At 48.1% G+C, this 13213-nt stretch overlaps 8 protein-coding genes across 8 annotated transcripts; 5 read left to right on the top strand and 3 right to left on the bottom strand.

Moving 5' to 3' along the window:
- Positions 1-352: 352 nt before the first annotated feature.
- On the bottom strand, positions 353-2050 carry rrp3 (RNA-dependent ATPase RRP3; the record flags this gene model as incomplete). The annotated part of the gene is made up of 6 exons (XM_056650207.1): positions 353-563; positions 617-733; positions 791-1315; positions 1368-1426; positions 1482-1757; positions 1823-2050. The coding sequence occupies 6 exons, from the start codon at positions 2048-2050 to the stop codon at positions 353-355; spliced, it is 1416 nt and encodes a 471-aa protein (XP_056495271.1).
- Positions 2051-2290: 240 nt separating this feature from the next.
- Positions 2291-3690, top strand: N7469_011301 (Brix domain-containing protein; the record flags this gene model as incomplete). Its single annotated transcript, XM_056650206.1, has 3 exons — positions 2291-2494; positions 2556-2932; positions 2994-3690. 3 exons carry the CDS (start codon positions 2291-2293, stop codon positions 3688-3690), a joined length of 1278 nt encoding a protein of 425 aa, XP_056495270.1.
- Positions 3691-4114: 424 nt separating this feature from the next.
- Positions 4115-4958, bottom strand: N7469_011300 (riboflavin synthase; the record flags this gene model as incomplete). Its single annotated transcript, XM_056650205.1, has 3 exons — positions 4115-4662; positions 4741-4863; positions 4928-4958. 3 exons carry the CDS (start codon positions 4956-4958, stop codon positions 4115-4117), a joined length of 702 nt encoding a protein of 233 aa, XP_056495269.1.
- A 213-nt stretch (positions 4959-5171) lies between these two features.
- On the top strand, positions 5172-6816 carry N7469_011299 (CaiB/BaiF CoA transferase family protein; the record flags this gene model as incomplete). Its single annotated transcript, XM_056650204.1, has 6 exons — positions 5172-5345; positions 5399-5430; positions 5516-5639; positions 5696-6200; positions 6257-6550; positions 6605-6816. 6 exons carry the CDS (start codon positions 5172-5174, stop codon positions 6814-6816), a joined length of 1341 nt encoding a protein of 446 aa, XP_056495268.1.
- A 529-nt stretch (positions 6817-7345) lies between these two features.
- Positions 7346-8245, top strand: N7469_011298 (phf1/phf2 family PHD finger domain-containing protein; the record flags this gene model as incomplete). Its single annotated transcript, XM_056650203.1, has 1 exon — positions 7346-8245. The coding sequence occupies one exon, from the start codon at positions 7346-7348 to the stop codon at positions 8243-8245; it is 900 nt and encodes a 299-aa protein (XP_056495267.1).
- Positions 8246-8736: 491 nt separating this feature from the next.
- Positions 8737-9977, top strand: N7469_011297 (uncharacterized protein; the record flags this gene model as incomplete). The annotated part of the gene is made up of 2 exons (XM_056650202.1): positions 8737-9252; positions 9369-9977. 2 exons carry the CDS (start codon positions 8737-8739, stop codon positions 9975-9977), a joined length of 1125 nt encoding a protein of 374 aa, XP_056495266.1.
- A 160-nt stretch (positions 9978-10137) lies between these two features.
- N7469_011296 (rRNA-processing protein SOF1) lies at positions 10138-11588 on the bottom strand (the record flags this gene model as incomplete). Its single annotated transcript, XM_056650201.1, has 3 exons — positions 10138-10498; positions 10550-11529; positions 11586-11588. The coding sequence occupies 3 exons, from the start codon at positions 11586-11588 to the stop codon at positions 10138-10140; spliced, it is 1344 nt and encodes a 447-aa protein (XP_056495265.1).
- Positions 11589-11826: 238 nt separating this feature from the next.
- Positions 11827-13154, top strand: N7469_011295 (proteasome regulatory particle lid subunit RPN6; the record flags this gene model as incomplete). The annotated part of the gene is made up of 2 exons (XM_056650200.1): positions 11827-12094; positions 12148-13154. The coding sequence occupies 2 exons, from the start codon at positions 11827-11829 to the stop codon at positions 13152-13154; spliced, it is 1275 nt and encodes a 424-aa protein (XP_056495264.1).
- Positions 13155-13213: the final 59 nt, after the last annotated feature.

The following is a 13213-nucleotide window of genomic DNA, read 5'->3' as shown; positions in this document are numbered from 1 at the left end:
GACCCCAGAAACGAGCAGAACCGCCGGCTTTGCTTACTTTGATCAACTGACGTGGTCATTGGGGTGCCGCGACTACAAAATATGACGATAGCGTTTCTTTCCTGCCACTTGAGGGCAGTATGACTTAGCAACATAGTCAATATCATGTTCATGCAGTAATGAATTTTCTTTGGATGCTAATAGATTATCCCTTGCTCCAATCAGTAGAATGATATATGAACATATGCCACTTATGTATTCTAAAGAGTATTTACAGTATACCATGGGAAAGATGGAATAGGAACTTTTCTCTTGACATTAAACTCATACACTTGACAAAATAATCTTGGACCAGCCCATGCTATGATTTGGCTCAACCTTCTTCTTGATCCATATTATCACGCGTACGCTTGCCCTTACCCTTTCCGAACTTCCCACCTTTAGTATTCTTCTTCTCATCAATAGCCTTCATCTCCATAATAGCATAACGCTGTGCCTCACCGACTCTTTCCGCCAAAGTCATAACCTCATCTTTCTCAGTCTCGTACTCCGGCAGCTTGCGGTTGAGAGCATCCTCGATTCTCCTGTGATTGCAATTAGTAACAAAGTAGAATCTCAGAAGGAGAGGGAGACTTACGAGAATAATTCTACATCGTATTGTGTAACCATGCTGATGGCGATACCGGATTTTCCAGCACGGGCTGTACGTCCAACACGGTGAATGTAGGTTTTGCTGTCGGTGGGAAGATCGAAACTGTAGTCATTTAGATTAGTGAGATGACCGAGAGAAATTGGAAATTTAGATACATACTTCAGAACGACATCGACACTTGGGATATCAAGACCTCGAGCTGCGACATCTGTACAGACAAGAATGTCACGCGACTTTGATCGGAATTTGCCCAGGGCTCCGAGACGAGCGGACTGGCTCAGTTGTCCATGAAGGGGAATTGCGCCGAATCCTAAGCTGCGCAGAAGGAAAGCAACTCTCTGCGTCTCGTGGACGGTACGTGTGAAGAGAATGACACTTTTACCGGCCATCTCGTTAAGGAGATACACGAGGTAGAGATCCTTCCATTTGTGAGGTTTGAGGAGGAAGTAAGATTGAAGTGTTGAGACCGTTTGGTATTTGCTGGAGACCGAGACTTTTTGAGGGTTGGAGAGAGATGCGCGTTGGAGAGATTCGACTTTTGATGAGAGAGTTGCACTGAAAAGAAAGGTGTTTCGTTTTTGAGGGAGGATTCGGAGAATCTTGTCGAGGAGAGGACCGAAATCCATGTCGAGCAGTCTGTCGGCTTCATCCATCACGAGGTATTTGAGTGCACGGAGAGAGAAACTGTGAACGGTTAGTTTTAAAGCGCGTATATATGAGAATGCGCTCTGCTTACCCTTTAGTGTTCTCCAGGTGATCTAACAGACGACCGGGGGTTGCAACCACAATGTGAGGCTTTAGAGCATTAGTACTTGAGGACAGAAAAGATTATAGTTCATTGAAGCTTTACCTTCTTGCCCAGTGCAATGGATTGAGGTACCATGTCCATTCCTCCTACCAATGTGCAGCACCGGACATTGATGGTCGATCCCAGGGCCTCAAAAGATTGTGAAATTTGGTATGCGAGTTCTCGAGTCGGGGCAAGGATCAAGCCATAGAAGGACTGCGGGGCCTCCATGAGGTTTTGTAGAATGGGCAGAGCGAATGCAGCTGTCTTTCCACTACCTGTCTCAGCCAGACCGATAATATCACGGCCTTGCAAAGCTATAGGAATAGACTCGGCTTGCTAAAAATGTCATTGTAAGCCTTTTTATACTAACAAAAGTTGAGTTATGAAAAAGTAATACTCACAATCGGAGTAGGCGCCTTGTATCCCAAAGTCTCACAAGCTTCGACTAGCGAATCAATGATCCCCAAATCCTTAAATGTTTTCGGGGTCGATGTCGCAGTGTTGGAGTCTTCAATTTCGTTAGGGGCATTCTCAGCACCGGTAGACTCAGAGCCCGAGGAATGAGCATCACTTTCTTCCGCTGGAGAAACGACCTCACGGTCAACCTTGCGCTTCTTTATAGTCGGCATTCTTGCGTGTATATAAGTCTCGTCTTGAAAAAAAAAAAAGTTGCGGTCGAGAACTTGCGATCTCAAAATAATTTAGAGTGGGTCCGGCAGAATCATTAATCCGAGCCCTTCTCCGCTGGGATTTTTTGGAGAACAAAAAAAAACTTCCAGCTCCGAGAATCAAATCTTCTTTTACAGCTTTTTGTTTCCTTCGACCCTTTCGTACCCGTTTATTGGTGTTATTTGTTTTCACCAATCATAATGGCTAAGGCTCGTGTTAAGAAGCGCACTCATACGCGTCCCCAAAATGCGTCTGCAGCGCCTAAAGGAGGTGCGGCTGCTCTGACCAAGACTCCGAAGTCTATGGTTATTCGAGCTGGTGGTTCACAAGTTGGTACTAGTGTCACTCAGCTAGTCAAGGATGTTCGACGTATGATGGAGCCCGATACAGCGGTGCGATTGAAGGTACGAAGATTGAATCTACTCAATTGTCAATGGCCAATGGAATCTAACCATGTACTTCTAGGAACGCAAATCCAACCGATTGCGCGACTATACTGTGATGACCGGTCCTCTCGGCGTTACTCATTTGATGCTGTTTTCCAAGTCTAAGACCGGCAATACCAACATGCGACTGGCTGTTACACCTCGTGGCCCTACTCTTCACTTCCAAGTCGAGAACTACTCGCTCTGCAAGGATGTAGAGCGATCATTGAAGCGGCCTCAGAGTGGTGGTCAAGATCACAAAACTCCACCCCTACTGGTGATGAACAACTTCAATACACCGGATGCCGATGAAAATGCCAAGGTGCCGAAACGCCTGGAAACGCTCACAACCACCATTTTCCAATCTCTCTTCCCCCCCAATCAACCCTACAGCCACCCCTCTCTCTTCAATCCGCCGTGTGATGCTCCTGAACCGTGAACCTGCTGAATCCGAGGAGGATGGTTCCTATATCCTGAGTCTACGACACTACGCCATTGCCACAAAGAAGACTGGCGTTTCAAAACGTATCCGCCGTCTTGACCCTAAGGAAGTTCGGAACAGAGATAAGAAGAAGGCTGCTGTCCCTAACTTGGGTAAGCTCGAGGATGCGGCTGACTATCTCCTGGACCCGTCCGCTGCGGGCTACACATCTGCGAGTGAAACTGAACTGGATACCGATGCCGAGGTGGAGGTTGCAGAGAGTACAACTCGGAGAGTTCTGAACAAGCGTGAAGCACAACGTCAGAAGGCCGGCGAAAAGGCTGATCAGAAGCCTGCGGCTCCCGGCGTGGAGAAGCGAGCAGTTAAACTGGTCGAGCTGGGTCCTCGCTTGAAACTTCGACTTTTGAAGGTCGAGGATGGCGTCTGCGAAGGCAAGATTATGTGGCACGATTTCATTAGCAAATCTGATGCGGAAGTCAGGAAGTTGGATCAGAATTGGGCAACTCGTCGCAAGGAGAAGGAGAGACGTAAGAAGGAGCAGAAGGAAAACATTGAGCGGAAGAAGAAGGACAAGGCTAAGGCTAAGGCCAATGGGGAGGAGGTCAACGATGACGATGAGGATGAGGATGTCGATATGGATGAGGATGATTGGCTTTCTGATGACTTTGATGAGGAAGATGGTGAAGGAGGTGCTGAGCCTGAAGAGGACTCGGATGAGTCCATGGAAGAGTGAAGGATTTGATGCGTTTCATTATCATAAGTTTCTTACGGCTTCGCAGGTCAATTCTGTCTGCTAACCAACTTCAATGGTCTTGAATACCTAGGTCCCAAGACCTCCAAAACAGCTCTCGCACCAGACCTGATTCTATTCTCCAGCTCAGATCGGTGACTACGAGTATGTGTCGAGGACCGTCAACTCCGAGACCATCTGGAACCATAACATGACCCTCCTCGGGCTTGTGGTTGATTTTTTTTTACCAACAAGCAGCTACCTTTTATGGGCAGCATCCACAACTTATACCCATTCTTCACGGCCAAATGTACATGTACAAGATTTACGGAATGATTAAAGAAAAGTTTTGAGTTAGAATAATCTAGACGCTTGCCTCTGTCATTCGGAATCTCGTAAACGGCATAAAATGCATACACAATCTAATTTATTTCTTAAGCTTCTCATCGACCAAACGAGAAACCATCTTTTCCAAAATCGCAAAATCTCCTCCACCAGTACCAGCAAAGTATCCCGCAACACTCTTCTCAACATACTTACCCACAATATCAATCTCCACATTGACAAACTCGCCAGCTTTCTTACCAGCGGTCACGACCTTCTCCTGGGTGTAGGCAATGAGCATAACCTCCCAATACCCATCTTCACCGTCAACGACCTTGGTTACGGTGAGACTGGCACCATCTAACGTGACATAGCCCTTCTCAACGACGTAGCGCAGTACATCCTTATCACGCGGTTGCAGGCGGAACACTAAGGAATTACCATCAGGTGTGACGGAAAGAATCTGCGCAACAGTGTCGACGTGTCCCTGTACGAAATGTCCACCCATTCGGGTATCTGCTGAAACTGCACGTTCGAGATTAACGTTGGAGCCCTTTGTCAGTGAGCCGAGATTCGTGCGTCGAAGGGTTTCCGGCGCAACGCCGACTTTGAACCAGGTCTTATCGAACTCGGTGACTGTGAGACAGGTACCTTTGTTCCGAGAGAAATATCAGTGATCGTGTGTGTGTATTTCGAGTGTAAACTTGGTTTCCAAGGAGAATATTGTACCATTGACAGCGATGCTATCACCTAAATGAGCATCTGTGAGAATGTCCTCGCAGTCGGAGATGGTGAGTGATGTACCCCCGCCCCCGCTCTGCGAGGTGTCGAGGGGCTCTAGGGCCGTGACGGCTGCAAGGAGAGTATTGTCAGTATGGTGGACATGATATAAGAAGTATAAAAAGATATCACGTACTCCCAATAGTCTCAACAAGACCAGTAAACATCTTTGCGGAGTGGATCTGCAAGGAAGAGGAGGAAGTTGGGGTTGCTGTCGGTCGACCTCGGCTTCGGGGCCCGCTGACCGAAGCGGTGTCGGCGATTTGACGGAGTTTCGATCTATTCCAATTTCCTTTAAACACTCGTCTTTGACTGTCTTGTTTTCGTGTTCACTTGTTATTGTTTGGAGGTCGTGTTGGACTGGTTGGTATTCTTTGATCATGGCTTTCTCTCTTCGCTTGCAAGCGATTGCTCGTCGCTCGAGTCCAAGTTGGTCCTACAATGCCTGGCATCGTATGCCAGTGCGGAGTTACTCCAGTGCTGCGTCGCCTTTGAGTGATACTCTTCCCTTATCGGGTATCCGTGTACTTGACATGACCAGAGTACTGGCTGGAGTGAGTATATTCAAACCAAATTGGACACCGGCTATTATACTGACTTTCTATAGCCATACTGTACGCAGATTCTAGGCGATTTGGGGTAAGTGGGGGATATTGAAGCTCTTTTTCAAGCTTATCCATGTCCAATTGGGAGGAATAATTCAAGACTAACATTAATTGTCTAGGGCGGATGTCATAAAGGTTGAACATCCCGTACGGGGTGACGATACTCGAGCTTGGGGCCCGCCGTATGCCCAATATGAAGACCCAGCTAAGACAGGACCAGGCGAGAGCGCCTACTACTTGGCGGTACGGAAACCCCAAAACACTTCAATTGACAGTTTGTGTATTAATAAAATTCATAGGTTAACCGGAACAAGAAATCCCTTGGTCTGTCATTCCAACACAAATCAGGCGTTGAGATTCTCCATAAGCTTGCTAAGGAATGCGATGTCTTGGTCGAGAACTATCTGCCCGGAGGCCTGAAGAAATATGGAATGGATTATGATACCCTGAAAGAAATTAATCCCAAACTTATATATGCTAGTATCACTGGCTACGGCCAGACTGGACCATACAGTAATCGTGCTGGTTATGATGTTATGGTGGAAGCCGAGATGGGCTTGATGCATATCACCGGAGCACGAGATGGAGCGCCTGTCAAGGTTGGTGTTGCAGTGACCGATCTGACCACTGGCCTATATACTTCCAATGCTATCATGGCGGCCTTACTGGCGCGAGCTCGTACCGGCAAAGGTCAGCATATTGATGCTTGTCTTAGCGATTGCCAGGTAGCGACACTGTCAAACTTGGCTAGCTCTGCACTCATTAGCGGAAAGAAGGATTCTGGTCGCTGGGGCACAGCACATCGTGAGTGATTTCCATCTTCATAAACTCTACAAAGTACACGCTAATTCAATCAACAGCATCAATCGTTCCTTACCGAAGCTACAAGACACTAGATGGTGACATTCTTTTCGGTGGTGGTAATGACCGTCTCTTTGGTGTACTGTCTGATCGTCTCGGTCACCCTGAATGGAAGACCGATGCTCGCTTCGTCACTAATAGTGACCGTGTGAAGCACCGTGCCGATATCGATGGATTGATTGAGAATCTCACACAGCAAAAAACAACCAAGGAGTGGCTGGATATCTTTGAAGGTAGTGGAATGCCCTACGCGGCGGTCAATGATATTCAAGGGACATTGAACCACGAACATGGTATGTTACTTCATTGCCTTTCGTTCTATATATATTAATAGATTATCTCTACAGTACAAGCTCGAGGCATGGTTACTGAGGTTGAACATCCTGACTGTGGCCCTATCAAGTTGGTTAATACTCCCATCAAATACTCTGAAGCGACACCGGGGGTCCGTAGCCCTCCGCCTACGCTTGGCCAACACACTAATGAGATCCTGGGAGATCTGTTGGAATATAGCGAAGCAGATATCACTCGACTGAAAGAGGAGGGCGTGTTGTCTTAAATATAGTTCGTCGATGACTGCTAGTGAGTAAAGTGTAGATATGAGAGTCCTGCCTGATTGTACATAGACATATTAAATATCCAAAGTGTTAGTACATTAGTTCATTTTCTGCGGGACCATAGATCTCAATTTACTAAATTGAGACATATGAGCCGTGATGAGACTGTAAACTGGTGATCGTTTGCTCGCGTGAAGCCGGACGTTCCCATTCTCCGGTGTATCATTCCTCCGAGATCCCGTGATAACTCAGTTTGGATTGGCCAGTTGACGATGGAGACTGCCGTTACAACATGGACGTCTCTTTCTCTGTGTTCGTGATGTGCATTGATAAGCCTTGGTTACGTGGACCGTGATCAATGATTGATTGAATGAAGATTTGGGTTTCTCTGTCTTCTTGGTTTTCCCAAACTTCCCATTCCGGCCTACAGCCTCAGCGCCCAAAGGTTCGAACCTCTACTCATTTATCAGAGTCGATCAGTCGTCTCTACAATAGGTATCGGGCCAAATAGATCCATATTTGAGAAGGGAAATGTCAACTGTGCCCCACGACAACGCTGCGATGCCCGAAGAGTCATCCGGTCGTCCAGCAAAACGGTTAAAGATCACCTTTAAGCAGGAGAAGCCAGACGATGAGTTCGCCATAAAGCGCGAGGGATCTATCGACGAAGTCCTCCCATCGCCAAATGCTCGAATGAGTCGCTCAGGTAGAGCCATTCGAGCTCCGACAGCTTATGTTCCCAGTCCCGTCCCTGTAGCTGCTCCCGGCAAACGTCAACGGTCTGCTCGCAAGAAACTAGCCAACATTATCTGTGTGAAATGTGATCGTGGCACTACCCCGAAATCAAATCCCATTGTCTTCTGCAGTGGGTGCGATTTGACCTGGCATCAGAAATGTCATGATCCGGAGATTCCCGATGAAGCCATTTTGGACGAGGACAAGGATTGGCACTGCTATCGTTGTACACGCCGCCAGCGCCGGTCTACTGGCATTCGCCCTTTAAAGCCGCAAGAGCAATCGATTTTTGCTCCACAAAGGGGTGTTTCAGAGGTTGCAGTCTCTTCAATGAGTGCAGATAAAAAGCGGGCCTACTTCTCTGGTCTTTCCCATGCACAATTAGTTGACCTTCTGGTTGACATTTCTTCGAGGGTTCCGGATATCAGAGTACCTTTTACCTCTTTAGGACAACAAAGATCTTTCAGCCCGGTTCCTGCTAGCCCGAAGCCGAAACAAGAGGATGAAGACGGTTACCGGAAGTATCCAAGGGCAGGACATGGCTTCGTCCTTCCCAGTGATCCTGCAGATCTTGATATTATGAAGGAAGATCCCCAACTTAAGACATTCAGCTATTCATTGAATGTATCCGACCCATTCACTCCAAAGCGAGTATGGACTCAGGTTGCGAATCTTGGGAAATATTTCTTGGGGTAATTATTCAGAGTTGGGCGTTAGGGGCAATTGGCAAAGAACCTTTCATTCTTGATTTATGTAGCACTTATTTATTCACGATATCATGCAATCAATTCATGACCAACGGAGTTTGGTTCATCAACAAAATGTTATGTCTTCGTAGAGCATTGAGAGCTTTCATTGTCCATTCATACTGTCGGGCTCAGCTACCGCTGGCTGATCTTATCAACCCCCCCGCTGGTCCACTTTCTCCGAACTTGAGTTGTCACAACTTCTCTTCAATCTCACACTCTTTTTGAATTTAACACTAAGCGATATTATTCTTCACAGAGCCACCAATATGCATTAAATGCATTACTCGTCACCCCCTAATCCAGAAATCTAGACTCTCTTGGCGCCAACCATTCCACCACAGCCAAAAATAGAGAGAGGAAGCCATCAGCAGATCCGAACAAATAACGAAATAACAACTACCGGCTCAATCAACCCTAGAACAGGGCCAAATCCCCAGGATGTCCGCGCCAAAAGTAATTACGACAAGGTCAACGCTGCCAGCTTCATCCCCGCAAAAGCCCTGGTCTCACCATCTCACAATCGACACCCTCTACCGCGTTCTTCAACGAACCCTGCTATCTCCCTTCATCGCTTGGATCGTGGTCCTCTGTCTGCGCGCCCAGGTTACGCCCCCGACAGCGCCGGCATTTGTTGGTGCAGTGTCCTATGCGGTGTTTATATCTGGGCTTTTCATTGCGCAGACGATTAATCACCGTGTTGCGCATGGGATTCCGCGGACGGTGGATTCGGATCGGGAGGTTGTGTTGATTACGGGCGGGGCTAGTGGACTTGGACTGTTAATTGCGCAGATTTATGCGATGAAGGGGGCTGCGGTGGCTGTTTTGGATATTAGGGAGTTTGTTGGTGGGAGTCAGGAGCAGGATGGTGTTCTTGGGGAAGGGGTTTGTTATTATCGGTGTGATGTTAGTGTGAGGAGTGAGTTGGAAGAAGTTAAGAAGAAGGTTGAGATTGAGGTATGTTCCGCATTTTACTTTATAAGTTTTATGGTTTATGCGAGGGGATAAGAGATATGTGCAGGATTTCTCAATTTGGATGATGATTTGGATTCTTATTCGCTAATGATGTCTAGCTGGGTACCCCGACTATTATTGTCAATTGCGCTGCGGCGCGGATCAACGGTGATGTGCTCCTCAATCTGCCTGTCGATGCATTTGAAAAGACGGTGCGCACCAATTTGATGGCTGCGTTCCATCTCTATCAGATTTTCCTGCCGGATATCATAGCAAAAACCGAGAATGGAGGGACTATTGTCACTGTCAGCTCGGTGCTAGGCCAATTATCCCCGGCAGGCTTGGCCGACTATTCAGCAAGCAAGGCTGGACTCAGCGCCCTGCACCGGACAATGGAAGCAGAGCTCCGCGAGCACGAGCAGATAAAAATGTTGTTGGTTGAGACAGGGCAAATGGCTACGCCGCTATTTGACTGGGTCCGGACACCGAGTCACTTTTTCGCACCGGTACTGGAACCCGTAGAGGTGGCTCGAGAAATCGTTGCTGCTATTGATAGTGGCAATGGCGGTGTGCTGCGATTACCAGCATTTGCAAAATTGGTAAACTTATACGCCATCTTGCCAGGTGCCGTTCAGCAGGTAGCTCGATATATGAGTGGCATCGACCAAGCTGTAGCGTCGGGGAATCGTAATGGTCATAATACAGCAAAGAAAGACCGGGTCGATTGATGCACATGTGAAGGACTGACCAGGGCTGAATGGGTAAGTATTGTACATAAGACGGACATTGTCGTATATCTCTGTACACTTGTATATCTTGGAAGCCATGCGAATATCAATCAGTTCAAATCTCAGCCGGTCTGAGATGCAAGCAAAATGCAGTGGTCGTTTATTGTTCGTTTGCAAGAATCATCTTCGCGCGTTCATTTTGTCTCTTTTTCAGATTGGCCTTGCTAGTGTGCTTGCGCACGTTCTCCTCGCGTCTCTTGATGGCAGCAAGCTCTTCAGCCTTGATCTCACCAGCCTTCTTAACAGGCTTGGGCAGGTGACGCTGTCGCTTGATGCGACGAATTTCAGGCATATGCGAGTATCGCTTAATGAGAGCTTGGTCGTACTCCAGCTTGGTTCGTTGACGTGCGCTCTTGATTCCACTGCGGTCAGAGGCCTTAGCACGCCAGAGACGAACATTGCCATCGTCAGATCCAGACAAGACATACTTGCTGTCTGGGGTGAACTTGGCAGAGAAAACACTAAATTTATTGTTAGTCGGGTATCATGAGAGGGGAAGAAAAGTTTCGTACCGTTGCATCCGCTTGGTGTGATAAATGTCACGAGAATGACCACGAGCTCGGTCCCAAAGACGAATGGTCTTATCGTAAGATGCAGTGACCAGTTCCTCGCCTGTAGGGCTGAACTCGATATCCATGACAGCAGCCACATGGTCCTTGAGGACATTGAGGGCACGATCGGTCTTTCTCATATCGAAGATATAGGCGTTATGATCTTCATTTGCCACAGCAAAATTGAATGCCTCCATTGGGTTCCAGGCAATGGCGTTAGAGGCCAACTTGAGAACCAACTTATGTACCGGAGAAGATGTCCGCAAATCATACATAATGACAGAGCGGTCAATAGCAGTGGAAGCAAGGATTGAGGTTTCGGTTTGGTTGAATGCAACCGACGTAATGGAATCAACACTAGTCGGCCAGTGCAGAGTCTGCGAGGGCGAGGAGGAAGGCCGAGAGAGGTCATAGACAGAGATCATAGACGAGGCAACGGCAAAGGCGGGTTGGTTTCGGTGGTGTGTGATGCTGTTGAAAGCACCGTTACCCAGATAGCTGGCAGCAGGTGGCGCGTCCGGTTCAGAGTTGTAAGGGTCCCATAATTTGACAGTCTTGTCACTTGCGCAAGACAGAAGCTTTCTGTCGGGGGTCCAGCAAACACCCTTGACCATATTCTCATGCGCCTGGGTTTCCCAGACCTCTCCCCGAGTCGTCAAGTCCCACACTTTAACTACACCATCACCACTACCACTGGCGAAACGTTCAAGAGAGCCAGGATCCTTAGCCATACTGTAGACTCCATCCACATGGCCGTCACCCATCTGACACAAGAAAGGTGCAGCAAACATGCGCTCCATCTTAATTGCGTTCAAAGCACGAGTATATTCTCGAGCACGCTCGAATGGGTGCTGAGACGGATCGAGATTCCGTGACTGGCGAACGACACCAGACCCAGGGGCCTGCTGCGATGCCGTTGAACGAGATAGCGCTTTGATTTTCTAGAAACATATTAGAAAATGAGCCAGATATAATGAGCATAAAAACAATGACATACCATTTTGAAGTTGTGAAAGCGTATGCCAAAAAAAAAAAATACCGAGCGGAGCAACTTTTTTTTCTGTTGACGGGATGATTTGCTAAGCCAGGGCGGTGAGAGCGGCGGCAGCTGCCAGCTTCCAAGCTCCCCGACTTCAACGCCTGGCAAGTCAACCTTCCTTTCATCATCCACTCTTCACGTTCCTCCAATCCTTGGATTCTTTGTTTTCTGAGCCTCTACCTTTGTTTCTTTCTCCATAATGTCCGCTGCCAATAAGGTCTCTCCGCGGATACAGGAGGTTCGGGACCTGGCCAAGCAGGACCCCTCGAAAGCCGCTAGCAATTATCAGAAGATCCTCTCCGAAGGACCGGGGTCTACAGAAGCCTCATCGCGAGACTACGAGCATGCATTGATTGGATTGGGTCAACTGCACCGGGATGCGAAGAAACCACAGGAGATTGCAGACCTCATTAAGACCAGCCGAGACACCTTTTCGTCATTTGCCAAGGCGAAGACAGCGAAGCTAGGTAGGCAGTTCCATCGAAGGCTAAAGAATACATCAACTAACTGTTGTTTCTAGTCCGTCAGCTCCTTGATCTCATCAGCGAAATCCCCAACACCCTCGATCTTCAAGTTGCCGTTATCCAATCATGCATAGAGTGGGCCATTGCCGAGCGACGGTCCTTCTTGCGACAGAACCTCCAAGCCCGTCTCGTTGCGATTTATATGCAGAAGCAAACCTATTACGATGCCCTCACTCTCATCAACTCCCTTCTACGTGAGCTCAAGCGCCTCGATGATAAGCTGATGCTGGTGGAGGTTCAATTGCTTGAGTCGCGTGTCTACCATGCCCTGGGCAACCAAGCCAAGGCTCGCGCTGCCCTCACGGCGGCACGAACATCCGCCGCTTCTGTCTACACTCCTCCTAATTTACAGGCTGGTCTGGATATGCAGAGTGGTATGCTGCATGCCGAGGACAAGGACTTCAACACTTCATTCTCATACTTCATTGAGGCTCTCGAAGGATACAACTCCCTTGATGAGGGTGAGCTTGCCACGGCTGCTCTGCAGTATATGCTGTTGTGTAAGATTATGTTGAATCTGGTGGACGATGTGACCCAGTTGCTGGGCTCTAAGCAAGCCCAGAAGTACGCCAGTGCACGTCTTGAAGCTATGAAAGCTGTGGCCCGCGCCCACGCCAACCGATCTCTGGAGGAATATGAGAAGGCACTCTCAGACTACCGTTACGAACTCGGCAGCGATACCTTTATCCGAAATCACCTTCGTCGTCTGTATGATGCTATGTTGGAGCAAAACTTGATCAAGGTCATTGAGCCTTTCAGTCGAGTGGAGCTGGACCACATTGCCAAGATGGTTGGCTTGGATGTCCAACAGGTGGAGCGCAAGCTGTCTCAGATGATTCTTGACAAGGTGATCATTGGCGTATTGGACCAAGGTTCTGGATGTCTCATTGTGTACGACGAGACGGAACGTGACCAGGCCTATGATGCGGCTTTGGACACAATCGAGAAGCTGAGCAATGTGGTGGAAGGACTGTATACCAACCAGGCCTCGCTTCTAGAGTAAAGCGGAGTCTAGGATTATGCAATGAGATTAGATCACGGGAAATAATGGATCTATGCACG

This window comes from Penicillium citrinum (genome assembly GCF_028827155.1).
Source record: "Penicillium citrinum strain IBT 23319 chromosome Unknown utg000010l:1.0-1229701.0:1.0-1230130.0, whole genome shotgun sequence".
NCBI lineage: Eukaryota > Fungi > Ascomycota > Eurotiomycetes > Eurotiales > Aspergillaceae > Penicillium > Penicillium citrinum.
This window is presented reverse-complemented; position numbering and strand designations above follow the sequence as displayed.